The sequence below is a fragment of the Tripterygium wilfordii genome, chromosome 13 (genome assembly GCF_013401445.1).
Source record: "Tripterygium wilfordii isolate XIE 37 chromosome 13, ASM1340144v1, whole genome shotgun sequence".
NCBI classification, from domain to species: Eukaryota; Viridiplantae; Streptophyta; class Magnoliopsida; order Celastrales; family Celastraceae; genus Tripterygium; species Tripterygium wilfordii.
Window position 1 is genome coordinate 14,851,297 of NC_052244.1, and position 26,189 is coordinate 14,877,485.

At 37.5% G+C, this 26,189-nt stretch overlaps 5 protein-coding genes across 6 annotated transcripts; all 5 read right to left on the reverse strand.

Moving 5' to 3' along the window:
- Positions 1–42: 42 nt before the first annotated feature.
- On the reverse strand, positions 43–4,643 carry LOC120013111 (eukaryotic translation initiation factor 3 subunit H-like). Its single transcript, XM_038864784.1, has 12 exons — positions 4,484–4,643; positions 4,282–4,361; positions 3,814–3,930; positions 3,598–3,701; positions 3,165–3,231; positions 2,539–2,672; positions 2,404–2,452; positions 1,954–2,025; positions 1,770–1,871; positions 1,618–1,685; positions 640–792; positions 43–426 (listed from the first exon to the last, which is right to left on the reverse strand). The coding sequence occupies exons 1-12, from the start codon at positions 4,497–4,499 to the stop codon at positions 357–359; spliced, it is 1,032 nt and encodes a 343-aa protein (XP_038720712.1). The 5' UTR covers positions 4,500–4,643; the 3' UTR covers positions 43–356.
- Positions 4,644–5,095: 452 nt separating this feature from the next.
- LOC120013112 (protein TIC 22-like, chloroplastic) lies at positions 5,096–8,518 on the reverse strand. The gene is made up of 7 exons (XM_038864785.1): positions 7,958–8,518; positions 7,796–7,870; positions 6,872–6,928; positions 5,737–5,796; positions 5,574–5,654; positions 5,446–5,487; positions 5,096–5,358 (listed from the first exon to the last, which is right to left on the reverse strand). Exons 1-7 carry the CDS (start codon positions 8,465–8,467, stop codon positions 5,278–5,280), a joined length of 906 nt encoding a protein of 301 aa, XP_038720713.1. The 5' UTR covers positions 8,468–8,518; the 3' UTR covers positions 5,096–5,277.
- A 231-nt stretch (positions 8,519–8,749) lies between these two features.
- Positions 8,750–14,299, reverse strand: LOC120013091. Of its 2 annotated transcripts, none has more exons than XM_038864740.1 (5): positions 14,087–14,299; positions 13,615–13,806; positions 13,213–13,392; positions 9,904–11,775; positions 8,750–9,613 (listed from the first exon to the last, which is right to left on the reverse strand). In XM_038864740.1, the coding sequence occupies exons 1-5, from the start codon at positions 14,121–14,123 to the stop codon at positions 9,024–9,026; spliced, it is 2,871 nt and encodes a 956-aa protein (XP_038720668.1). In that variant the 5' UTR covers positions 14,124–14,299; the 3' UTR covers positions 8,750–9,023. The 2 variants fall into 2 exon arrangements, with proteins under 2 accessions (XP_038720668.1, XP_038720667.1); XM_038864739.1 differs by having other exon boundaries at positions 8,750–9,631; positions 14,087–14,297.
- A 648-nt stretch (positions 14,300–14,947) lies between these two features.
- Positions 14,948–19,039, reverse strand: LOC120012054. The gene is made up of 7 exons (XM_038863294.1): positions 18,279–19,039; positions 18,036–18,138; positions 17,096–17,901; positions 16,920–17,001; positions 16,031–16,803; positions 15,400–15,498; positions 14,948–15,271 (listed from the first exon to the last, which is right to left on the reverse strand). The coding sequence occupies exons 1-7, from the start codon at positions 18,927–18,929 to the stop codon at positions 15,194–15,196; spliced, it is 2,592 nt and encodes an 863-aa protein (XP_038719222.1). The 5' UTR covers positions 18,930–19,039; the 3' UTR covers positions 14,948–15,193.
- A 1,410-nt stretch (positions 19,040–20,449) lies between these two features.
- LOC120012905 (receptor-like kinase TMK4) lies at positions 20,450–24,517 on the reverse strand. Its single transcript, XM_038864464.1, has 2 exons — positions 22,188–24,517; positions 20,450–21,205 (listed from the first exon to the last, which is right to left on the reverse strand). The coding sequence occupies exons 1-2, from the start codon at positions 24,439–24,441 to the stop codon at positions 20,703–20,705; spliced, it is 2,757 nt and encodes a 918-aa protein (XP_038720392.1). The 5' UTR covers positions 24,442–24,517; the 3' UTR covers positions 20,450–20,702.
- Between the last annotated feature and the right edge of the window lie 1,672 nt (positions 24,518–26,189).

Here is a 26,189-nt window from a genome sequence, read left to right on the forward strand (position 1 = left end):
ACTCAAGGTGAATGGACACCTCATACTCTAGGGGAAAAAAAATTGCAGTAAACCACCAAAACTCATCAACTCAACTGGAACACAACCCTGTTGAACCCAACCTAACATAATTGTTTCTATGATTCCCTAGTTCAAAATTTATAAAAGTAACACAAGATCATTTCCATACATCATTTGTATCTACAAACTGAAATTACGACTACTGCTGCGATTAATATTTTGTCGATCTGCTTAGTATTCCAAAATTTTCACATATAGAAGACAAAAGCCAGCTGTGAAGATGGGTTCCTCTTTCTTAACCAGCAAATTGTCCGACAATTGATATTGATATTATTATACCATAAAGATTGAAGATTTCAAGCATCCTCTCCATTTTCATGCAAAGCCTTCATCAAGTAAAGTCTGTTGAAGCTCTGCCCAGCAACCCTGCAAATTCAGTCAACAATACGATGATATAACTTAAGTTTGCCTAGCAAGCGAATTCAATAAACTACTTATCCAATCAAATCACGCAACTCCACAATCTAAATAAGCAGCAGCCCAATGTAAAGGTAATCTTACAAATATCATTTCAGCATCCAAATAAAGGCACATGGACTATTGTCAAAAGAAAAAGGTACAATAGGTGAGCTTCCATACCCATTAATTTGGTTGCAATAGTTGGAAATTTGATTTGTTATGAGAAAGCTCTCCAACCGTGAAGGCTCGGGAATTGGCTTGAAGATTGGGTTTGAGGGATCCTCCTCTGGTAATGGTTCTTCACCCGCAGCTTTACGGGAAATGTTCTCGGCCCTACAATGCATTCCAGAATCCATATAATTACAAACTTATAGTATAAAAAGTAAAAAGTCTACAAGGCAAGAAACTATCAAAATACAATAAGAATATAAATCCCTGATAAAAATGGGGCTCCTCAGCAATTTAAAGTCTTTTTCTCTAAAGATAGAGATACAGTAATACACAAACTCAGCTCCACCAATAATTGTTGAAAGATTTCCCAACTAGAAATTTTATAAAGCTTATGCATCTCTCGGAAAGCTCCAATGCATTTGCATGGTTTAGAGGACATAAACATACATTTCTCATCCCATGTCCTATCCTGTATCTCTTGCCCCATCCCATCAACATTTTTTTGACAAACATAAAACTGCCATTACATCATATAGTACAATCCATATGAATTGTATCATTACAACACAAGCTAAGTCTAACATGTCCATTGTCCAATCAAATATAAAGCATTAGCCAGGACAGAAAAAGGGACGGGAAAAAGACAGAGGATCACTGCCCCCATAATTTTTATCCTAACTTTACCGTCCTGATGATCACATTTATCTACCTATCTGTTTGTTTGTCTGCCAATTTATAGGTGTGTGGCCGCATGGTTACATGTAAATAGGATTTTTTACAACTAATGATTTTATATGTTTACCCCAGCAACTCGACAAATAAAATCAGGGTTGTAGAAACATCATCATATAAAAAAAATTGCACAGTTGATATAACATGGCAAAAGGACAAAAACCAGAAGAACCAAGAAGATTCAATTAACAGAACATACATCGATAAGTAATGCAGGAAAATAGTCACAATTCAACAATTAAACCAACATGTTACCTCCTCTTCTGAAGCCATGCTTGTTGCTGGGCTTGATGTCGAGACAAGTTTCGATAGTAAAATTGTAACTGGAAAAGAAGGCACTTCTAGTGTCAAAATAACAACCAGGTCAAAGATAGAAATTTGAGAAAAGGGAAAGATGACCACTACACCTTCTGCTGCTCCACAGACAAATCATCCATGCATTCAATCAAAAACTCCATATTCCTCTCCATAAATGGATTTGTTGATAATTGCAGTCGATCATAGTCACACTGGCATAGAAATTGAGGAAAAAAATTAAATCAGATATTAGAGCAGGATCCATGAAGTCTCTCAGAGAGAGTTGAAAACTACCTGTGTGACAGGAGTATCTGCTTCCAGGTTGGTCAAAAAGGCACTGATAAGTGCTGAATTGGAGATTTTGATCTGTAATTGTAAATACAAGGGGCAGCTAAGTACTTGAGGGGAAACACAAACCAAAAAAGAAAGAAAACAAATCCCAAACTTAAATCACCACAACTGCAAAAAAAATATGAACTCAAACTACTATGCATCACAAGACTTTCCACTTTATTCAACTGTATAATCCATGTTCATGGGGATCAATCAAAGAAAGAAGGAGAGGATTATGGAACAGGTGTCCAAACAAATGCTTCAAGACTATTAACTGCTTGCCAGTTTCAGCTTAAAGTTCATGAATTGATTAGCAAGACCCAAAGTGAGTCCTGAAAAAATATCTTCAAAGATGTAAAGCAAATGAAATATCTTGATTAAGATAAAGAAACAAAAGATGAAGAACTTTACAGGAATTTCCTCAAAAATATCCACCCATGATAAATTTTTCTCTCTCAACCTGTTGAAGCAAAACGAAGCCAAAATGAGAATATTTCAGATAACTGGTATCGAAATAATAATCTTTACAGCAGGAATAAGCCCTACTTCTCTCCAGTAAAATTGTTACTACGGTAAAGCTCCATGAAAGAATCAGAAAGCTTTAAAGCTTTGAGAGCTAGGACCCCTTGATTGGACCTTGAAGGATCATATATGATGCACACACAACGTCTGATATTTTCCTGCAACCACCCATAAAAAAATGCATCTTCATTAAAAAGATCTACCATTAATCAAAGAGAACAAGTGATGAAGAAAAAAATGCCCAAACAAGAAAAAGTAATAATATACAAGTTATGATGCAGATTAATACTCGTTTTCACTCATTTGCAATTACTACTGCTGTTAACATCATATTTAAAGTTTGTCAAATATGCAGAGGACCAGGAACCAAAATAAATAATGCTAGAAGGAGCTGCAACTCAGCAAAATCTATGAAAGAGAAAAACCAAAATCAACAAACCATTTCCCATAACTGGTGAAAACTTGCCACTCCTTAACATTGAAAATTTCAACCACAATCTACTTTCCACTATCCAATTTCCCAGCCATAATATATAGCACACTGAAAATATTTTAATAATGCAAAAGTTACTCTTAAGAAGTTGGTCATTTTCCTATATATTTATACTGACATAGAATGCAGCCGAAGCAGTAATTCCAAAAACTAGTACCTGGTAATTCATGAAGGTTTCAATCAATTCCACCGTCTGAAAAGAGCCAAGCAACGTTGACTGGTACCTGGAATATATTTAAGCAAAAGTTCATCCACAAAAGGTCAAATAACACAATCATGTTGAAGGACAATAGAACAACATATACTCCATTAAACATAGAATTGTGAGATCAATGACAAGTCCTCAATAGAGCTCATATACCATTTTCCAATCATATAATGCGTCACAGGGACTAAAAAGAAGGGAAGACATCTTTCCAGTATCAGAATAATAACAGGCCAAGCAAATATTTTTTTTTCCAGAACAGGAGTTCAGAAAAAGAGGGAAGGGGGTGGTTACATCCATTATCCCTTTTTCTGCATTTCTACGGTCAAAGACACAACAATTCCCATTAAAAAAAGAAAAGCATAAAAAAAAAAAAAAAACTCACCACCCAACAGTGTTGTTGTCAACATTAACCTCTCTCAAACATCTCATCATTTCAAGCTGATAATTTGCACCATCAGCCTCAATCTCCTCATCCTCTTCCCTGACCTGTAACATTTTGCAATGGCAAGGACAGGTCCATTATTAGCAAGGGCGAAGAATGACAAGAGTAAGTTGCTTTTCTAAAGCAATCAGAAATGAAGCAAATGCCTATCCACACCGGGAAGGGGAAACAGTTTGTGACTTCAAGAACACTGCCAACATCTAGCCCAAGCAGTTGCCCTGTCACTAAGGCGGGTGAAAACTCCTTGCAGTGTTTGATTATCTTTAATATGACCTATTAAACAATAATTAGTAAACAATACATCAGCAAAGTTGCACCTGCAGATATTCAACCAAGCACTACTATATTCATCATGCAAAGAGCAGCCAAAACATTTCAATTACTAGTAGCTAAACCCTAATTCCGCACAAAAATGATAAACCAAAGTTCCATTAAAATCTGAAGACGCATCGTTAATATTAAGAATTGCCAATCCATAATTAGAATGCTAAAAAAATACGATTATGAAGTATTTGAAACCTACCCATCCCTCTAACTAAACAAAAAACAAGATAGATTTTATAAAGTTTATCCATTAACCCTACAAAAAAACTAAAGATAAAGAGAGGGAGAGAGAGACAGTACCAGTCCCTCGATCTGAACAACTCTGAGCGGAGGAGCAACCTCCTCTGTCGCCGCCACCTGAAGAAAGGACCTAGTCATTGCTGCAAATCACACAAAACACAAGATCAAAAATCAAGCTCGTAAGTCCATAAACACCCGTAGATATCGAGAGAAAGAGATACGGATAGAAATTGCCAAAACACAGAGATAATAATGTACATACAGTTAGGGTCAGCCATGGCTGTCGACGAATAGAATGGAGAGAGAAGCTGACGGAAGTTTTCCTGCCTTGGCGCTTCCGAGAGAAGTTGAAGAAACCCTAGATAATTCTCAATAAAGAAATTCTCAAGAAAATCAAACTCCACAGCCCGAAAGAACAAATATTTTTATTTGGTCACCGCCATATAAAAATAATAAATAAAGGCAAAAAGATATTTTTCATCCCTCAACTATGAAACGAGTTTCATTTTTGTCCCTAAACTTTTTTTTCTCCCATTTGCGTCCCTCAACTATTGAAAAGTATCATTTTCATCTTTTTAAGTGAGATTGAAGTTGGGAAAAATCTGATTTGACGAACAATATGATGCCACGTAAGATTTTTCAATGATCGGATTTATTCGAGGGATAAACAAGGTACTTTCCCATAGTTGGGGGACGAAAAAGGGAAAAAAAAAAGTTAAGGGACGAAAATGAAACCCGACCAATAGTTGAGGGATGAAAAGTACTCTTTTGCCCAATAAATAAAATAAGATTTTTTTTCTTTTTTTAGTTTAGTCTTTTTTTTTCCTAACCTAAAGAGCATTTTGTACGTAAATATATACCAATATAACACTGTAAAACATCTAATCGGCTGTAAATCAACATGTTCAATAGCTAAGCAATTTACAAGATCTCTAGCTTCAACATTTCCAATCCCACTTATAACCTTAAACCTTTATGTGAAAAGTACGGACAATTAGAAGGTGCAATAATAGGGTTGAAAACAGAAACATAAAATGAACCTCCTTTTAAGTACTATTATTGCTCACTGGGAACAATTGAGACATCAAAACCAGGAGGGATAAAGACAACATCATCCCATTTCAAGGTAGAACTCTCCTGCAATAAAAGTTTTTATTGTTATTTTCAAGTTTGAAAAAAGGGGAGAAAAAGAAGAAATAAAACTTTCATATGGATGGTTCTTACCTGCATCTGCATGCCCTTGATAATTTCCTCAAAAACAGCTACCTACAGGAATTAAAAGTGAAGGATAAGTTATGACTCTGCCTTCTCAAAAACAAAGGTTTTTCTTACAAATGACAATGGAACAATACCTCAATGTCTCCTTGTTTGAGGACTGGATTTATCTTTCGCTGCTGCTGGGAAGCTCTTACTAGTGATCTTTCCAAATCCTCCTGGAAGAATACCAATATAGTAAGAAGATGATATTCTATGCCAAGATTACAGAAATGGGGTCGTACAACTTCTTTAACTCACCTTCTTGAAGAAGACTGGACGATAGCTCTTGTTTTGACTTCTCAGTACCAGGCTCCTAGACTGAAATGACAATTATATAAAACATAAGCATTGAAGTCATGCAAACAATAGGATGAAGCTCCATGGAAAAGAAATCAAGTTAAATTTATAATCACATAACACGTTATCTCTGAGTAAGTGACAGCAGAGTGAATCAAGCTGATTGTACTTCTTTCATAGGCTCTTAGAGCAACAGACAGGATCATATAAAAATCTGCTGAACGTAAAAGAGTTATCCTGTTTACAAATGCCATCCAATGAGATTGAAAACAAAAGATCTCTACACAGCTCGCTTCTAGAGTAACACTTGCCGAAAACACATGTTTCAGCTCAAAATTTAATTTCTAATTGCAATAGTAAACGTCCTAATTCATGATAAGTAATTGGATTTTAGACATGATAAGTAATTGGATATAGACACAACATTTGCGTGAGTGTAAATTAATTATCTAATTCATTTATGACAAAGACAGCCTTCCAACTTTTGAATCATAGAATTCTGCTAACAAGTGAACCTATTGGCATATTTTCATTTTGCTTTTCCTTTACATTTTTGAACAATAGTCAAGCATTTTGTGGGGTTGAGGAAGGTAACAAAATGTTGTATACCTTTGTTGCATAACCACTGCCAGATCAGGAGGGTGTGAATGTGTGAAGTTTTATCCTATAATCGTAGGAGACTGAGCTGACATCAGAGTCATTTTAATTCTCTTTTTAAATATAATCTTTACCAGTTAATTAAGAAAAAAAATTCAACTAGAGCTGACATATGATATCGATCTAAGTAAACCAAGTAGTACCATTGCTTTCTACTAACCTATGGAAAACGCATAAAATGATCTTATAAATTACAGCATAGATAGAGGTAATGCCAAACACACTATCGCCTTTTTTTTTTCTTCTTCTTTTCTTTCCGCTATTAACATACGATGGAATCAGATAGTAAATGCTTCATTCATCTACTTACCCACAAAATCATCCATTTAGTCGTGAAATTGATTTGTCTATAGATTCTATCACATTCCTTCTTCTCTCAAGCAAACAATATAATTTAGTTGTGATAATGTAATTAATTTGCAGAAGCTTAAGATTTAACCTGGAACACTGGAATTCCAGAGAAACCATCAGAAGACAAACCAAGTTTTTGCCTCGCCTGCATAACGGACATAAAAATAAATTCAGTATATACAGATCAGCCATGATGAGTCGATAAAATAGAATATTTGCAACCTCCATTGAAGAAAATTGAAAAGGAACATTATAAGATGAATAGAACAATCATACAGACAATTAAACAATTCAGAAACTTCATTAAAAAGAAAAAAGAAGCACTCTTCTAATGTAAAAGCTACTTAAGAGTGTCTTAGTAACTGGAAAGGAATCTCAAATCCAAAATGTAGGCCAATGCCAATTGAAGGGTTTCCGTGATGTAGTACTAGCGATCACTATCTACAAGAATAAGTGGCAAGATAAGACATCAAAGAAGAACAAGCACCCAGTTATACATAGCATCAATGCAAAGAGTACAAAAATGACCAAATTATCTTTAAATAAAGAGCCTACCAAATAACAGGCAAAAGTCAAATAAAACAAGTCCCATAAATTTTGACATAGATTCAAGCAAGAAGAATTGTGTGGCCAGATCATCAAAATGAAAAGTAATTGAATTGAATTCCATATTTCAAATAGAAAAAGAAAAGAATTTTTTTTTAAAACACCCAGAGAGAGTAAGAGAATAAATTAAAAACCACCAAATTATTGCGTCCATGTTGAGCTGTATCTTTGGGATGTAAATAGCTGCTCCACAATCATCATGGTCAAAAACAAAAGCATATATCATATCTATTAAAAGGACTTGAGGTTGCACTATTAGGAATAAGATCGCAGTAAAAAAACAAGATCCATTAATAAATATTTATGTGTCTAATATGTTAACAAATCACTCTATCTTACTCTTCTTCCTCTGTGTGTGTTCCGAGGTTGGTAAGAAAGGGACATTAAGAATGAGTGAATTACTCACCATCAGTGCGTTCTTGATTTCTGCAGAGTCTGGTATTAGCCTAAATGCAACTCCATCAACCTTAAGCTGACAAACCTATCAAAGCACCACAAACATAGCCAATTAAAACATACTGAAACTCAAAAAAAAATGAAAAATTCAACAATGAATCAAAAAAACCACCTTGCTCAATGAAACAGCAACAACCTTAGACCCTCCCCTCCGCATCTCAGGATCCATGCTCTTCATCTGCTCAAGAAGCGCCTCTGCATCTTCCTTCCTGAAACACAATAAACCCAGAGACGTCCCTATAGAACTCCCCGAAACCAACACGAATTCCTGGTCGGAATTGCTTAGCGCATAAACAGGGACGCCAGCCAGCCTCTCCTCAATGGACCTATTTGACCTGATTGCACTGGATCGGGTAACAGGCTCGCCGTAGCCTTTGGCTTCGTCACCAATCCTAGCCCAAGCTGCGTTTCTTGGAAAGGGCGAATTGGGATTGAAACGAGGGATTATGGTGTCAAATGCATGCTTTGTGTGGGTTTGAAGGTCCGAAAAGGCGGAGTGAAACTGGGTTTGGATGGCACCGCAGTTGTTCTGAAGGTTGTTGAGGGTTTGATGAAGATTGAATTGCAAGGTCTGCGTGAACTTCGAGAAACTTTTGAGCGGATTATAGTTTGTGGAATCCATGCTTTCAGACGACGAATGGGGGGATAAGGAGGGTTTTAGCAGAATGGGAAAGGCATAAATATGAAATAAAAAAAATTCAAAACTTTTTAAAATAAATAAATAAATCAGTGAGACTCGAACTGCAAGCATTATTGCTGAAAATAAAAAAAAAATCTATACTTTCACGACTGTATCGTTATTTTTTTTTTTGAATTTCCACGTCATCAACCACGTGTAAGAGGTCGTTAGAGGAGAGGAAATCACATAGGACTCTCATTGAAATCCAATATTGGACACACATAATCGAGCCATCTCGTTGATAAAAAAAATAGCTTTTACATAATTCTATTGAGCTTCGACGTTAACATAAAGAAACCTGCCTCAACGAGAGCATAGAAGTGTAAAACCAAACAATGCAAACCAACAAAGCTATAAAAATGATGTGGTGAAGCAACAGAAGATATGAACAATATATTTCCAACACCACCACCCTATCTAAGTACAAATTACAGGCAAATACTCATATCATAATTCAGTATTGCAAGAGTTCAGTAGTTCAACAAATCAATCTTCCAAATTACGCCTTCGAGCCTACAGATGAACAGCAAACAAATTGTGCCCAGTATGGTCTCCCCTTGACCTTCTTTTTCTCTCCCTTAACATCTGGAGGAGAATTGCTTTCTTTGCCTGCAGGCTTGGTGGTTGGTTGATTAGAACCCACAACTGAGGTCACTTTTGTCTGAGTAGCAGCTATGCCTGGATTTTCCTTCAAATTTGGTGACTTTGGTTTGGTTTCAGCCTTGGCCTCACTCAAAAGGCTCTTCAAAGGTGCGTGCTGCCTCCCGGTGCTCCAGTTCGTTACCTTGGCAATAATCTGTTCATTCTTCTTCCTCCCTTGTGACTCATTCACAACATGAGTGAGAGACGGGAACCAACCCGATTGTGGAGATGAAGTTTCTGGATGTGGCAAGTTCTGTACCGTCTGAACATGGGAACCTCTAGGTTCAACTAATGTCATGAAAGACGGTGGCTCAAAAATTTCCGATTTATCAGAGCGTTGTCCCTCAGATGTAACTTGTAAATTCTTCAAGCTAGCAGTTACTGCTTCAGCTGATGCTCGAAAATCAGTTGACGTAAAAGGTCCAGTTTCAGTGATGGCTGTTATATCTGATTGGGTGGAAAGCACTGTTACATGCAGAAGAACAACTCACAAACATAAGGATACTTACAAACATAGGTAATGTTCAAGTGATTTTATCACGTAGATCAAGTAAAACGTTATCTTCTAAGATGTTACATCCTATACCAATCAGTTATTAATGCGCAAGGACGCTCCTAATTCACAATCCTTATGAACGAGAGAAGGCAGTCATACAGAAGACCTACTAAACTAAGATTTGTAGTTTCCAGTAATGTAAGAAGTTGCTTTTTCATCACATGAAAAGACAAGAATGTACCTGAAACAGACCCCCAGTGTCCTTCCAAACTATCGGTTTGGCTACTTGTGTCAATGGAAACATCAGGGGTAGATGTACCAAACTTCTGTTTAACAGAGTTGTCAACACATTCACCAGGTAAAGATTCACATCTAATATCACCGGCACACCCACGAGAGTCTCTGTCGCAGTTGTCTGCAACAGCGGCTGCATTTTGAACAGATGACTTGGCATCTGAAGGAGGAATTGGTTGCCCTTTCAAAGTTTGACCTTTTGTGTCCCTCTGTAACAATTCAGTATCCATGACTTCATGTGATTCAGTTGCAGTTGTCCCACCAACACATTCTGCCGGTACTACATCCGTGGCTTTACTCAGATGACAGCAATCTACATTCAACTTCATCCTGGACACATCCAATACATCGTCTGGGACAATTTGATATTCATGAAGACTAATCGGTGTTGCTTCAGCCTTTAGTGAAACATTTTCCTCAGGTGTTGACACAAATTTCGTAGCAGAGTCAGTTATAATTGTGCTTCCTGCATGATCTTCCTTTCCAACTCTTCCAATATTGTCATCAATATCTACATCAGATTTTTCAATTGCTTTCTCCTGGTTACAGTAATCATGAGGGTTCTTATCTTCAGGAGGATAAACTTCCTGGACTTTTTGTCTGTCAGTCACCAGTGCATAAACACCTGATTCTAAGTCACCTGAGACCTGGGTTTCACTTGTTGTGACCTTCATCTGAAGCCTATCATCTTCTTTCTGAACATGCACTTCTCCCTCAATAGGCTTACTGCTCCCATATTGTTGTTTAAGGTCATTTTCAAACACAGACTTTTCAGAATCAGAGAATACGGAACTTTTATTAAAATCCCGTGATTGAAGATCTGTAAAATCACTCTTAGGTACAGAATCTTTAGCGTCATCTTTCTGAACTGGCACTTCTCCCTCAATAGGCTTACTGCTCCCACATTGTTGTTTAAGGTCATTTTCAAACATAGACATTTCAGAAGCAGAGAATTCAGAACTTTCTTTAAAATCGCATGATTGAAGATCAGTAAAATCGCTCTTAGGTACAGAATCTTTAGCGTCATCTTTCTGATCTGTAATCATTTCACATGTCTCCAAGTTTAGAGATTGATGTGAACTCATATCTCTTAAACCCCTAATCATGTTCTCAGCCTCGTCTACTACGGTTATATCATCAGGCAATGAAAGCACAAATACATTTTCATTGTCATCTTCTTTTCCATTGGAATCCTTGCTTGAATGACCAGAACTGGCAAAGGCTACTCCTTGACCAGCATCCTTGATCTGAGATGCATCAATAGAAGAATTCCCAAGTGCAACATGATCAACTTTATGGGAAAGTTCACTTATAGACATACTGGTATCCAAGCCATCAGTATGTTCTTCTTTCAATTGAAGAATTTCATCAGCTGGCCCAAAATCTGTAATTATTTCCTCTGTCTTCTGTACCACAGGCACAGCGACAGATGTTTCACCTGCACTGTCAGTCAAAGACACCAAATCATCAGGGTAGTTCCTATCTAAATTAGTCTGCTCCTTCTCCTTCGCATTGGTCTCCTCTCCAAGATATAGCGCAGAGCAGTTAGCAGTACCCGCATCAGCGCCTATATTATCAGATTCTTGTGATACATCTCTGGGTGTTTCGGAAATGATGGGTTTTACACCAAACGCAGAACTTTTATCATCACTAACCTCACTAGCAGATTCTTCTTTTCTACTATCTGACAAAGAACACACTGCGGCATTGATGGTAGAGCTTGAGATATGATCCTCTGTTTTTGGAATAGTACCCGCCAGAATGGCCATGCTTTCTGGAATTTCAGGTTTTTTCATTTTGCTGCTGTCATCTAGATGGCCTGTAGGTTGAATGACACGAGCACGGTTACACATCTATAGTCGCATGTATAAAAACTTTCATTATAAAGAAAATATGATACTGCAATTCCTAAGTCCATTCAGCAATAACTGTCATAAAAGATATGCCAATCAAAATTTTGATGGACAATCAAAGCTTGAAAACCATCATGCTTGAATTAAGGTGACATTTGTACTTTGCTCTTTATTGGGGGAAAAAAATAGCTTAGTAGTTTGTGTGGAGCACTAATTAGAAGCAATCCTCCTTCAAACTTTAATTGGGTGCCAAACTCTACAAACTGATAAAGATTGCTCCTCAAAAGAAAGAAGAAAAAAAATCCAATAAAGACAGGAGACAAAGGATAGAAGAAAGAACTGCAAAAAAGGGTATTCAAGCTTGCTTGAACACGATATAAATTAATACATGCAGGCATAGTTTATATGATTTTGGCTACTGGGTTTGTTTTTGCGTAGCAGTTTGTTCATGAGGAGCTGTTTGGATGGCAGGGAAGGGAGAGTTTATAAAAAACGTTGTTCACCAATTGGCACTTTAGAAGGATAGGGAAATACCTATAAATCTCCAATGACAAACAAATCTTGCTCACCTCCTCCTTCTACATGAACAAGGTTGACAACCTTCCATTGCATTTCCCTTCAACTGATGCAGGGAGGGAAGCATGAATATGTGCAGAAGCTCAATTTTGAGATTTATCAGAGGCAGACATGTAGTTTCTTATTAAGCTGGATTCCTCTTAAATTTCTTAATTCCTCCTACATTTCCATTCACCTCCAAACCCTAACTTTGAAACATCCAAACAACTCCACAAGAACATACCCTCAAAGTTATGGATAAGAACATGTAGTTATGTAAACTTACAGTGATATTGATGTTTAAAGAGAACCAGGAAGGAACATCCAACAAATTACACACAAGAGACTATAATATAATGCAAATGCATACCAGCAAGTAATCATCACTTCCACCCAAACAACATGCTGTGACGACTTAAAGATGCAAGTTGCCAGATAAGATCCCATTTGAAGCTCCATTTGCAACGCAGTTACTGGCTACAATTTTTTTGTTATATTTAATGAAACCCTCGTGTTGAGGAATCGATTCTTCTACCTGAAACTTAAATCTAATCTAGACATAATGCAATCGCCCAAATGAATCATGCTCTACCATATACCTATAAGTATGGGACACTACAAATATCATTCGAGGGCTCTTGACCAATACAGGGCCTTCACACCGTACTTCAAAAGGCACCCATCATTTTATGAACTATTTGATCATTCTAAAGGAGCAAGAGCAGCAGTTCTAAAGTTCATCATAAGTGTTGATTTTCTCAGCTACCCAAATAATTATCAACAATACATAAATTAGTATGTAGATACAACCATACACAATCTATCATCTGGTTTCATCACAAACTCACCAGCAACTGTACCATTCTTAAGCGATGGTGCAATCTCGGGATCATTCTTAGTGATCTTTTCCACATTGTCTGCCAGATCTCTACCAGTCTCCAAAGATTTTTCATCTCCTTGCCTAGTTGATCCTTCTGTAATTCCAACAGTGCCCTTCTCCACGACATCTCTCTCCAAGAACTTGGGACCTAATAAAGACAAATTTATCAATATGTAAATTTCCCATAACCAAAAAACCAAGAAAATTACGGTAGCTCGTGTTTCAGAGTTCTACAATCCAACAATTCAACAGAGTATTGGCAGCACAGACACATTTTAAGGCACAACAAGAAGAAGATTCTCAGAATATTTAACACACGCAATCCTAATCAACCAAACAAAAGGGTAGAAAAAAACAAAAGAGTTCTCACTGGGTGTCTTGCGATCATCATCAGAGAGGTGCTCATCATCAGAATGGATGGCCCCCTCCGCATCGAGCAACTTATAACCTTCAAGGGTTCCACAAACCCTCTTGTGTGCACGCCTGTGTCTTGCACTAGGATGTTGGTTTGGAAAAGGCCATCCACATTTGTGACACAGATGAACTCCATGGCTCTCATGCCCTACAAATTCAATACAACCCCCATTACCATAATTATAATAATAATGCCCATAAAAGATAACCTAGACATACTATTCCACAAGAAAAACAAATAAATAAATAAACAAACAAACAAACAAACAAAAAGAATAGTGTAAACTTGCAGGATTTCAATCAACAAGAAAAACCCAGAAAAATAACATTCACATTGAACAAAAGGCACCAACAAGAGGGCCCATACGAAACGAAAAGGAACAAAAGAAAAGAAAATGACCATTAGAAACCCAAGAAATGAAACTAACCTGGAAGGTGATTCTTTCTCTGATCTTGGTATTCCATCTCGATTTGGGTAAAGCAGAAGGAGAACGGTGAGAGAGAGAGACTATCAAGCAAAAATTTGGAAAACTAAAAGCAAGAAAAACATGGATTTAGAGGAGAAGCAAAAGTCAAGCTCACTGAGTGCAGGGTCTTGGGGGGGAATAAAAAAAGGAGGGACACTGATGATTACTGCTTCAACAAACCAGTACGCCATGTGCGCGACTTATCAAATACACAAATACCGGTACAATTACTATTTTATACAAAACTTTCTACATTTTTTTATTTTCAGGGACTCAGAATTAAGGGTAAAATTGTCTTAACAAGTGTGAAAATTTCATACGGAACGGAACTTTTGTTCAGCTGTGAATGCCCACGTTTGATGTCCAGCCACTAAAGTGCGCCTATGCATTATATCCTGGTCCGATTTGATTTCTTTTAGGCATGGTTTGGTTCGGAATCCGGTTTTCCATAATAAGAATTTTCCTTTTTGCTAATAATTTCTATGTTTGGTTGTTAAAATCAATCCGATTGTTATTAGATATAGTTTATATTGCTATTAGATATGGTTTATATTCAATTTTCCATGAACAAGAATTTTCTTTTTTCTAATAACTCCTCCGTGTGGTTGTTAAAATTCTTTAGATTTAAAATTTCAACAAAAACCAAATTTCTCCTAAATTAAGAATTCTCATTTCCTCCTATAAAGAGAGAAATCTTCCTTAAGAATTGAGAATTCCCATTTATTTTTAATTTAATATTTATAATTTTCTTTTGAAAAACACATAATTTCATCAATATCCCACAAATATTGCCTAGTAGAGACTATGAAACACAACAATTCTACTAGGGAGTAGAGACCATGTAACATAATAGATTGTTATATAAGATTATTTTTGTTCCTCTTTGTCACCTGAAACAAACAAACAAGTTCAGTAAATCACAAGGAGCAATCCTTTCTCCTGCAATGTGGGAAAGAAAGATTTGTTTTTGATGCCAAACATGACTAAAGACTGAGTGATTGTGATCACATCAAGAATTCTACATTTCTCTTCCACTGTGTTTTGACCATTTTCTTTACCGCGCCAAGGTTATTGCTCGGAATCTGACTTTGCGAGAAGAAATTCTTCAACCTGGTTGGCGAATCTCACCTTTGGTCGCTTTTCGCACTGAAAGAAGATAAGGTGAACTTCATTGAATGTTTGAAACACAGAGGAAAAGAAAAGTGAAGAGAGACTCTTACAAGAAAACCATTGTATTAAATGATACAGAATAATAGTAAGGACTAGAAGCTTACTGGGATTCTGCAGTGTACATTCAGTTCATAATTCATTAGGCGTAGGCGGTTCATTGCCACCTCTTCCACTTTAGATGCATTTCTGCAAGCTTCTTTAACCTTAACTCCAACAAAATAAAAAAAAAAAAAATTAGGATGAATTCCTTTACTACCACTTAAATCATAGGAAATGATATATGGATGGATGACAGAATCTGCACAATAAATCATGAATGACAAGAATTGAAACTTTTCAAATACAAAGCCAATTCCCATATCATCTCCCGAGCCCCAACAACACATGACAAATCTGGAAATGCTATATTGCTTAGAATTATGCTACAAGTTCTGGTAATACTTGAGAAAATAAAACATTTTACTGTCAAAATATTTACCAAGGGCGGACAAGGCAGAGTGCAGCTGAGCCGCATGGCTAATAATAGGCTCAGGGTATGTATGATAAGCTATAGTGTTTTGATAAACTCTAAACTCTGCATGTACAATAAAAGAATCCTACAAAACTCTAGGAGGTATTAATTCAAGGAAACATCAATCAAAGTTTTAAAATGCAATAACAATTCTAAACTTCAGTAATTTGACTACAAGGAATGGAGTTATGAGGATATAGATACAAAGTATTTGCGACACTCACCTGATTGGCACTGGCAACACTATTATAATCTGTGTAGAAAGCAGATTTCTCCAGCACATTTCGCAGGTGCTTTAGCTCCCTGATCAACTCTAGGGTGACTTCCTCTGCATCTTGCATCTGATTTCTTGAAAACTCAAATGCTTTGTTTGCATTGAGGCGGAAGGCAGCACAGTTTAAACAAGTGCAGATCCCTCTGCATCCTCTTGGATTTCTTTTAAGAATACCCTTTCTGATGGGGAGAGAAGGAACTCCTAAAGGAACGGAGGCTTCAATTTGCGAAAACTTCTGAGAAATGCTGCTAAATTTAACTCGCTTTCCACCACTAGTATATTTCGTTATGCATTTCATGCAGTCAATTTCAGAGCTAAGTGATGACTGATTTAGTACCATGCTAGTTGCTTCTTTAGACATGGATTCCTGACTGGAAAAGGAGTATCGTCTAATGGATGGAATGCCACATCCATGAGTTACATCTGCATTATCAGACACAGGCTCCAGCTTCTTATTTGCATTTGATGTCGTTTCCTTAACTTGCAAATTTGGTTCCCTTTGTGACTCGATAGTACTTGAGGATTTCATAACCTGCTCAGGAAATGGTAACGCAGACTGATGATTGATAGATGAACAAATGCCGTCACTTAACCTGGGCATTTGAAGAACACTAGCACCAGTAGATTCTTCATTGGTCGTTTCATCAGAATTAGAAGCTGAATATTTTGGGAGTGGATTTTGTTCTGAAATCTTCTCTACTTTTGTACCACCTCTGCAAGCACCTGCCAAAAGTTCTTGAGTTAGGCTGACTTCAATGCATTGATGTGCTGAGTTGCATGAAAGGTCCCAGTGCATTTATTTTCATATAGTTGTCATGAAGAGAAAACCATGTACTCACCAGATTCATCTTCAATAATGTTTGTCAGAAACGGAAGCAATCTTCTGTAGTTGAATGAGCTTCGAACCTCAAACATCTTAATCTGTCATCAAGGGTTTTAAATCATTTTTACAGTAAAAAAAAGGTTAAGAACAGTTTAAGAGACTTTCTATATCCAGAGGAAGATATTAGCTTACCATTTTGCACTTAGGACTGGAGCTGATTCTGGAATCCTGAACCGAAACATTTTTGCAGTGAATATTTCTAGTCAATGGATTCCCAAAAACATGATTTTCTGACTCTGATTGAAGAGAGACACCATCACCTGGAGGTGTCGTCTGGAAAATCTGTTTATTTGAACGCCCAATTTGATCTAATATGCTACCATCGCCATCACAGCCACCCCTCAACTTGTCATCCCCTTGTGCATTAGACACCGGATGACACTGATTCTGAGCTCCACAATCATGTTTCTTAATAACTCTAGACCCGTCAGATTGCTTTGCATCATCAAAATAGTCTCTGACATCTCCACCTTCGCTTGACTGACTACTGTCCATATGATCTAAATTTTGAGTTTTGCAAGCAAAATTATTATCATGTGACTCAGACTTTCGAGTCTCCATAAGCTTGGTATCATCAGATTTCACACTATTTTCATCACACCTGTCTAAATTGGTGTTTTTCAATGCTACAGGGGAACCAATGCTTGAGTTATCAGAGTTAAGAATTTCACTAGGAACTCCTGCATTGACTTTCTCGATCCCAGCATTGTCAGAAAGATCAATGGTTGAACCGTTTGGAATTGAAGATTCAGTGATGCCTAAAAGAGATATTGATTGTGACTCATTACCATGCAAATCATCAGCACAACTCTCTCCAGGTGAATTCTCAGGGTTTGGTTTTTCTTTAATCACTTGAGATTGGGAAGCAGACACAGGCTGAAAGAGTTTTTGTTCTAGACCACTCTCGATTCTAGCCGACTGTCCTATTTTCTGAACACCTATAGAGATCAACAGCAACCCAGTTTAGTTTCACTGTTTTATTCTTGACTGTGTACAATTATTATTTGGATTTCAACATAACTGTGTGTGTGTGTTTGCATACAAGAACAAAAGACGGGAGCAGAGGAATTACTGGGTTTATCTTTTGAGATATCCATCAAGTAAGGTAGTAGTCTTCTATAGCTGAATGAGCCCGGAGTTTTGAACAGTTTCCCCCGAACACCCCGAGTAAGAATCTATGTCGAAAACCCATACCAGTATACATTAGTTCAGAAATCATAGTTCAATAAATAGAATTAAATTCGATTACACTAAAACCAATCTTCAATGAACAAGTACAATCAAATGCAAATTTAAGCAATCTTAGGGTTCTTACTGATTTCACCGGCCCATCAACTCTATTTTGCTTGTCATTAGCGCCACCGAAAACCTCTTCACCGTGCCCATCATTCTGAGTGTTGCTTCTATGCACATGTTCCGTATTGTGTGATTCATATTCCACTTTGTTGCGTAAGATCTCAGCATCAGGAGGCGTTGTAGCAACAGATCTATCTTCAATATTTTCTTGTTGCTCCATTTCAACTTCCCCAATATCCCCAATCGCTTTCAAATCATCGAAAACCTTTCCAATCGAACCATCTTTGCCAAAGCAGTCAGAATTGGAAGTCTTAGGTTGCAAATCCACGGCACTGCGAGAAACCCCATCTCCAAATCCTTCAATCTTCCCCTCAAAAACCTTTACATCCTCATTTTCTTCACCCGTGGAAGAAACCCTGCTGGGGCGGAGATCTTTGACTGAGCTCCAGGGAGCTGTTCTGCGTTTTTTGTTGAGAGCTAACAAACAGAAGAGATCTGAATATTGGGTTCCATGGCAAGAAGAATCGGACCGGAACCTGCCGGAGCGATTGCAGTGGAGGTAGATCTGTGATCGGCTGCGGGTGAAGATTCCCCTGAAAGGGTTTTCAGGGGCAGACGGTTCTTTCCGTTTCTTTGAGTAGCTATGGCTTCGTTGATTCGCTTGTTCCATGTCTGTCTGTCTGAGAGGGGGAGAGGGAGAGGGAGAGAGTGAGAGGATTTGGAGGGAGAGATTGGGGAAAAGCTATCGAGATCACTGTATTTTGTGGCGCGAAAAAACTTGGAGGGATGAGTTCTTGGCGGGAAATAATAAAATAAATGTGTACTTAGTGGATATGGATATAAAATTTGGGCCTTGGACATTATCAGTTAAAGAGTTTAATGGGCTTTGAGCCATACCTAAGGAAAATGGGCCTGATCATTTTTGGCCACTACATTTGTCTAAGTGGCTGAAGTGCTAAGTTTGAGTTCTCAATTACCGACGAGAGTTGGTTTGGTTGACAATCGACTGAGTTAAACATATGTGTTCAAAGTTCGATTCCAATCGCAAACGTAATTCTATGTGGTATGTCAAAAATAAAATTGAGTTCTCAGTTGATCTTCTAACCCGCTTTCCAGTAAGCATATGGGCATTCCTTAATCTTTTGACCCGCTTTCCAATAAACATATGGTATTCATTCCTTAATCTTTTTGGCCTGCTTTGATTTTATCCAGCATCAAATTCCTTAATCTTCTGACCTGCTTTGATTTTATCCAGCTAAAATCTCTTACTATTGCTAACAAACCTCATCTTTTTAGAAAAAAAAATGATTCCAAAGATAAATCCCAAGATTTTAACTCTTTTGGACAATATATCCTAATTTTCAACATCATAATCCTAGATTTCAGACAAATGTTATCATAATCCCTACAACATGAATAAAAAATTAGCATAAAATCTCCCTACTTTTACCACGTATCCCATGTTGATTTGTTGAGAATAGCCATCGATCGGTCGACATCATATTTGGTAGAAAAGACGGGCCTACTTTACACAATAAGGCACAAACCAAGCGTAGAAATTTTATATACGAGACTCAAATAAAACTGTAATGAGACAACAAACTATTTTCTTATTACCATTAGGAAGTTAATTTCTAAATAATTTACTCATTTAGTGCTTCTCCTTGTAATCTTTCACCCCCCGTATTTCCGTAAAGAAGTCAAAAGTGTTTTAAGATTAAAAGAAAAAAACTAAAAAAGTGTGAGAGAACGCGTTGCGTATGGATAGAACCAAATAAAAATGGCAATCACCAGCTAACAAAAACAGATTTCCAACCAGCAGAAGAATATTTCTTAATTTTGTTGTGTTGGCAACAGCTCATTTTCATTATGCTATGACAGGGCACCTATCTAACATCATTTCTCTTTTTTGCTAAAAAGTATCCAAACCATCAATCTATACATATACATATACATATATATATATATCAACATGTGCAGAAGTGCAAAAAGTCAGTTTTTTTTAATAAAAAGGAAAAAGGTCCTACCTTACAAAAAGCCGTGTGAAATAGCTTTCCGTCCTTCTTAGACCATCATGCTCATGTCTCTGCTAAACATCTTATTTTTCATAAAATTGAAAAGAAAACAGGAAAAAAAAAAAACCATTCAAAAATATGACTATGAATGAGCAGAAAAACAAAAACCCAGATAAACAATGATGCAAAAGGAGAGCAATATATATATTTATATTCATAAATAACAGATCAGAAAACAACATAAAATGCCCTCATCAAGACTAAAACAAGTGATTAGCTATAAAATTTAGAATAGCAGATAATTCTCCTTTTTTCCAGCTTTAACAATCAAAGATTGTGACAAAGAACTCAAATATGAAATAAAACAATGCTACACTTGGTTGAGTCACTGAGTCGAACCTCATGCAATAAGTTGATTTTCGCCTTCATCACCGGCCCGTTGAAGAAAATGTGTTAAACTCTGATGGTTTTGAGGGAATGCTTGACCGGGTATGAGTGTAAGATGCATCATACATTGTGGAAGTACCTTCGTCAGCCATCCACATTTGAACAGCTTGAGGAAGGCTCATGTTAGTGTCAATGCCAACAAAGCTATCATCTTCTTGGCTGGAAGGCTTCCACTGCTCTACCAGAGGACCCAAAATGTTGACTGCATGCCCCATATCGGGTCTCTGGTTTGGCTCACGAGCGGTGCAATGACCTGCAAGCTCAGACACTCTGCTGATGCTTGCCATTGTCTCCTCATCAGAGTTGAGAGATTCATCAATAGCCTTTGAAAAGTTGTCTTTGTTAATTAGAGCCCTACGGAACCACGTGACTAAGTGAGGATCATCTGGCATGGTGTCATCCAAAGCTTTTCTACCAGTGATAAGCTCCATCAAAACCACTCCAAATGCATACACATCCACTTTCGTCGTCACCCTCCCAGTAGCTGTCAAAGATAAACTAGACTGAATTAATATGCAAATTCAAAGTGCAAACCACTTGTTGATCGAGTAAATTCAATTCAGAATCAAGATGGACCAGACAAATGCATCAAGCTTACTTGGAACTAAAGGCATAAAAATTAGAATATATAGAGGGAGGTGGGGAGTATTTTAGCTAGATACCAATTATTTCTTTAAGGAATTAACTTATTTTTTAGCAATTAGCCTAATTTAATTCAGCAAAACTAAGGAATAAGGATGCACTTCATTTAATCAGAAAAAGAAGATTCATAATCTAACATTCAAGTTTTTTTATTATGGATGTCCTGGTGAGCAAAATCAAGCTAAGTAGTTATCACATGCAACAAATGGACAGCAGCAAAGCAATAAAATAAAATAATTTTATTGATCAACCCTGAAAAGCATAGAAAATAAAAGAGACCGGAAAAAAATACAAGGGGAATTGATTGCATATTTAATCAAGGAAAACCACGGTAAAGATAAGAAAAATTCTATCAACCTTATGGTCCTGATGACTATTGTTCTTTTTTATTTCAATAAATGCCTGCCTAGGAGAAACCATAAAACCAAAGAAGGCGGTGTTCTAATTCTATGCCACTTTTGGCCCCCTCTCCTTCAGAATGCTAAAACTTGTGTGGGAAACTCACTCACAGAAGCCCACTATGGCAAGGCAGCAGACACTGAATTTTCAGCAATCAAGGTGATATGTTAGAAAAGTGTTATTCTGTCTTGACCAGCTGATGAGAACATCTATACAGTTAAAATGTTACCCTGAAATCTTAAGCCAACATTTTTATTGCAAACTAATCCCATGCAACTGCCACAGTTACTTAAACGAATACTCTCCCGTATATTTAAAAAATCAAGGCTGCACAAATTGGAGCAATTGAATCTGCATGTAACATGAAGCACAAGAAGTTTTCTTTAACAGGACTCATATAAATAAACATGAACTTATTTACTTACCAGCATACTCGGGTGCAAGATACCCGAATGTTCCTGCCAATCTTGTCTCAACAGAATACTTCCCATCAGGCGCATTTTTAACCAAACCAAAGTCTGAAACTTTAGCTCTCAAGTCATCTCCAAGAAGTATGTTAGAAGGCTTTAAGTCTCTGTGGATGAAACTTTGTTGTGCCAACCCATGCAGGTATTCCACACCGCGTGCAACATCCAGTGCAATTGTAACCCTCTGCTTCCAAGTCAGGGGAGAGTATCCCAGCTCACGCCATTCAAACAAATGTTGCCCTAAAGTACCTTTTGGCATGTACTCATATACTAAAAGCCTCTCATTCCCATTTATACAGTAGCCCAAAAGCGCAACCAAATGCCTATGTCTAACCTTAGAAAGCACGGCAATCTCTGCCTGAAACTCATTCAATCCTTTCGTACCCATAACTGTAGATTCCATTCTCTTCACAGCGATTTGAGTCCCATCATGCAATTCGCCTTTATAAACCACACCAAAGCCTCCTCTACCCAAAATGTTATTCTCACTGAAATTATTCGTCACCTGTCGTAAAACTTCAATCGAAATTACAACATTTCCTCCATCAAAAAAATTACGATCACTGTGATTACCACTGCTCTGGCTTTGCAAATCAGTCCGACCTCCACCAGTCCCATTCATGCCGTTCTTAGCAGCTGCCTGGCCGTCTTCCTTATTTTCCACCCTCCCTAATTTACCAGGTCGCTTTTTGACACAGTAGTTATACAGCACAAACATTATAACAGCAATGAAAATCACAACACCAATAACAACACCAGCAATAACAGCACCTGATAAACTGTTTTTAGCACCATTAGGTCCTGCAGCTGGTGTGGTGCCATTGTTGGAATCTGGACTTCCTCCAGCGTCAGGGCTCCTATCAGTCCCAAGCAGAGGATTACCCTCTTTAATCAGCTTCACACCAGTCGGAAACACTGGGATTTTCCCAAAGAGATTGTTATTCGAGACATCAAGATTGACTAGCTGATCCAATTTAGTCAAGCTATCTGGAATTGGACCCGTCAAGTTATTATTCTGCAGATACAGATTCTTGAGGGCCGTGAGATTCCCAATTGCAGGAGAAATCCTCCCTGAGAGTTGCTTATTTGCGAGACTCACTGTGATGACTCTCCCCTGGGAATCGCAGGTAACGAAAGCCCAGCCCTGACATGCATTGTTCCCTTCCCAAGAATCAGACAGCGTAATCGGGTACCCAAAACCCCCAGCAACCTCAATTAATGTCTCAACCTGCGGATCACAGGAGGGAACCCCTTTGTCTGCACAGAAGTTATTGGTTCCTGTAATTTCCACAGTGGTGACTTTCGGAGGGAACACTGGAAAAGGACCCTGCAACTTGTTGTTGGATAGAGACACATTCTGCAAGTTGGGAAGATTCATCAGCGACTGAGGCACGATCCCGGAGAGCAGATTGTCACGGAGCTGCAAATCGAAAAGGCTCTCGCATTTGGTGAGGTCCGGGATCGGACCAGTGAACTGGTTCTTATGCAGCCACGCCGTTACCAACTGCGACATGGACGACAACACGTCGATGGGTCCAGACAAGCCAGTAGCCTGATTGTTGAGCCATAGGTTTTGAATCCCCGATCCTCCGAACGAATGCGGCAGAGGCCCAGTGAGATTGTTGTATGATAGCCTCACATTCTGCAAATTGGAGAAGGAATCGAATATATCAGGTATAGTACCATACAAGCTAGCATTGTTGAGAACCAGATTGGTGAGACTCGACGACCCCGTCAACTCTTGAGGGAACGGCCACGGCGCAAGATTCCCATTCTCGCCAAGGCTGAGGGATTGCAAGGAAGAGAGACCTTGGAAGCAACCAGTAGGAATGGAGGAGAAATTGTTGTCGTCAAGATAAACCGTCTGCAGATTTGTGAGATTCGCCAAGGAAGGTAATTCTCCGGAGAGAGAGTTTCCCTGGAGAGAGAGTGACTGGAGCTGGGACATCGTAGACAGCTCCGCTGGCAGAGTGCCGGTGAGCTTGTAATTAGCGAGATTAATGCCGGTTACCCTGTTGGAGGAGTCACATTTGACCTCTTTTTTCCAACCGCAGTAAGCTAAGGAAGCCTTGGTGGACCAGCCGGTGGGGGTAGGCTGGAGGGCGGAGGCGAGCTTGGCCATGGCGTCGCTATCATCGGCGGCGGCGGCTGAGTCCCACATTGAGAGGAGGAGGAGGAGAAGAGAAAAGACGAGAATTTTACGGTGACCCATTGGTGTACAGAGAGAGAAAAAAAACCCACTGGGATTTTACTCGGTTTCTCTATCTTTGATAGCTATACAGGGATTTTCTAGGCGGCGAGACTATTTACACCCCTCTTTTTGCTAGATAAACCCCTTTGACATTGACAAGTGACAAGACATACTCTTTGTTAATACTAACTAGCAGTTCTTTTACTTTTGTGTCAGAAAAATGTTGGAATTTTGATGTAAATGAAAAGTCTCACAGACATAGTCTCTCTCTCTCTTGCGCCCCTACTGCCTTGGAATTTGCCCCATCCCTCTCTCTCCTCTTGTCTGTTTTGTAACCTCTACTTGGGTGTATATATATATATTAAGGTAAGAAATATATATATGTATGTATTAACGTAAGAAATATATATATATATATATATATATATATATATATTTCATTTTTAATGAAAAAGGCATCATTTAAATTTGTTATTTGAATATTCGATATGGGTATAAATTTGATACGTTAAACACACGCAAACAAAAATATTTGACGACAACATTTGTTTTTTTTTCTTTGGAAAACTATGAACTTCAATATATATCTTAAATGAATAATTTTTAATGACATAGAACCCAACACATATCGTTACCTAACAAAACCTAAGTTTATATATTTACTTGTTCGGATTTGGCCTAAACACAGAAATCTTATTTTTATTTGTAGATTATGAATCTAAGAAAACTCTTCCATGCAAAAAAAAAATAGTAACCCTAAAATGCTCATTAATACATACTAAAGAAGCACTTATTCATGGAATATATTAGTTAATAACATTTTTTGATAACTAAGAATTCCTCAACCCAACATATCTATCATACATGTTGGTTAGCACTAAACTCGAGCCGCCAACTCAACCCACTCCACGCTAGCGATAGATAAGACCGGGCTTTATGGGGAGAACGAGACCGAAGCTCATAAAATCGAGTTATTCCAGAAGGTCTCCCATGGGTCTTTGGCTCATTCTTATAATAAGGTATTGTCAAAATAATTCTTATACTAAATTAATAAGTTGTGAGGTGTTTGGTGAAAATTTTACTGTTGTTAATGGTTAAGCTGTGTAAATTTTTGTTTGATTGTATTAATTATTATTAATGAATAAAAATAATTTATTTCATATATATAAGTTATTACAACTATAAATGAATAAATATTAATTTATTATAAGAATTGTTAATTTATTATTTATAATAGTTATTAATTTACTTTAATATTTATTCAGAATGGATAATTAATTCATTATAATAATTACTAATTTATTATAACAATTATTAATTTATTATAAGACCGTCCATTACTTGCACGTAAAATTTTTTTATGTAAGACCGTCCATTAGTAGCACATAGTTCGAGAGATTTTTATGTAACATTTTCATCCAACTTTGACATGCTACTCTTAAGGAGCTTTTCTGGAGCATTTCGAAATTGTTCTCATTATTGTCCCCAATAATTTAATGTTATTCCAAGATTACCCCTCATTTATTGACACCTTTTGATGATTATAGGACTATCCTACCGGTAAGATACAATATGTAGCATAGTGATAGGATACTTAATGTATCCTACCGGTAGTATACGGTATGTATCCTAGTGATAGGATATTTATGTATCCTACCGGTAGGATACTACATAGTGATAGGATACTTAATGTATCCTACCGGTAGGATACAATATGCTGCATAGTGATAGAATACTTAATGTTTCCCACCGGTAGGAGACGGTATGTA

What these genes read in the sequence shown, in the direction of transcription:
- LOC120012905 (XM_038864464.1), bottom strand. Translation starts at nt 24,441, where the DNA reads ATGGGTCACCGTAAAATTCTCGTCTTTTCTCTTCTCCTCCTCCTCCTC. An exon ending in TCTTGCACCCGAGTATGCTG is followed by an intron (nt 21,206 to 22,187) that starts GTAAGTAAATAA and finishes TATCTTTGACAG; the next exon opens with CTACTGGGAGGGTGACGACG.
- LOC120013112 (XM_038864785.1), bottom strand. Translation starts at nt 8,467, where the DNA reads ATGGATTCCACAAACTATAATCCGCTCAAAAGTTTCTCGAAGTTCACG. An exon ending in CTGGAATTCCAGTGTTCCAG is followed by an intron (nt 5,797 to 6,871) that starts GTTAAATCTTAA and finishes TTGTCATTTCAG; the next exon opens with TCTAGGAGCCTGGTACTGAG. An exon ending in TCAAGGGCATGCAGATGCAG is followed by an intron (nt 5,359 to 5,445) that starts GTAAGAACCATC and finishes CTTTTATTGCAG; the next exon opens with GAGAGTTCTACCTTGAAATG.
- LOC120012054 (XM_038863294.1), bottom strand. Translation starts at nt 18,929, where the DNA reads ATGGAACAAGCGAATCAACGAAGCCATAGCTACTCAAAGAAACGGAAA. An exon ending in CCAGTCCTAAGTGCAAAATG is followed by an intron (nt 17,002 to 17,095) that starts GTAAGCTAATAT and finishes CCTTGATGACAG; the next exon opens with ATTAAGATGTTTGAGGTTCG. An exon ending in ATGTACACTGCAGAATCCCA is followed by an intron (nt 15,272 to 15,399) that starts GTAAGCTTCTAG and finishes ATCTTCTTTCAG; the next exon opens with TGCGAAAAGCGACCAAAGGT.
- LOC120013111 (XM_038864784.1), bottom strand. An exon ending in AAACCTTCATGAATTACCAG is followed by an intron (nt 2,673 to 3,164) that starts GTACTAGTTTTT and finishes GGGTGGTTGCAG; the next exon opens with GAAAATATCAGACGTTGTGT. An exon ending in TGTCTGTGGAGCAGCAGAAG is followed by an intron (nt 1,686 to 1,769) that starts GTGTAGTGGTCA and finishes CTTCTTTTCCAG; the next exon opens with TTACAATTTTACTATCGAAA.
- LOC120013091 (XM_038864739.1), bottom strand. Translation starts at nt 14,123, where the DNA reads ATGGAATACCAAGATCAGAGAAAGAATCACCTTCCAG. An exon ending in TGATGATCGCAAGACACCCA is followed by an intron (nt 13,393 to 13,614) that starts GTGAGAACTCTT and finishes TGTCTTTATTAG; the next exon opens with GTCCCAAGTTCTTGGAGAGA. An exon ending in ACACTGGGGGTCTGTTTCAG is followed by an intron (nt 9,632 to 9,903) that starts GTACATTCTTGT and finishes TGCATGTAACAG; the next exon opens with TGCTTTCCACCCAATCAGAT.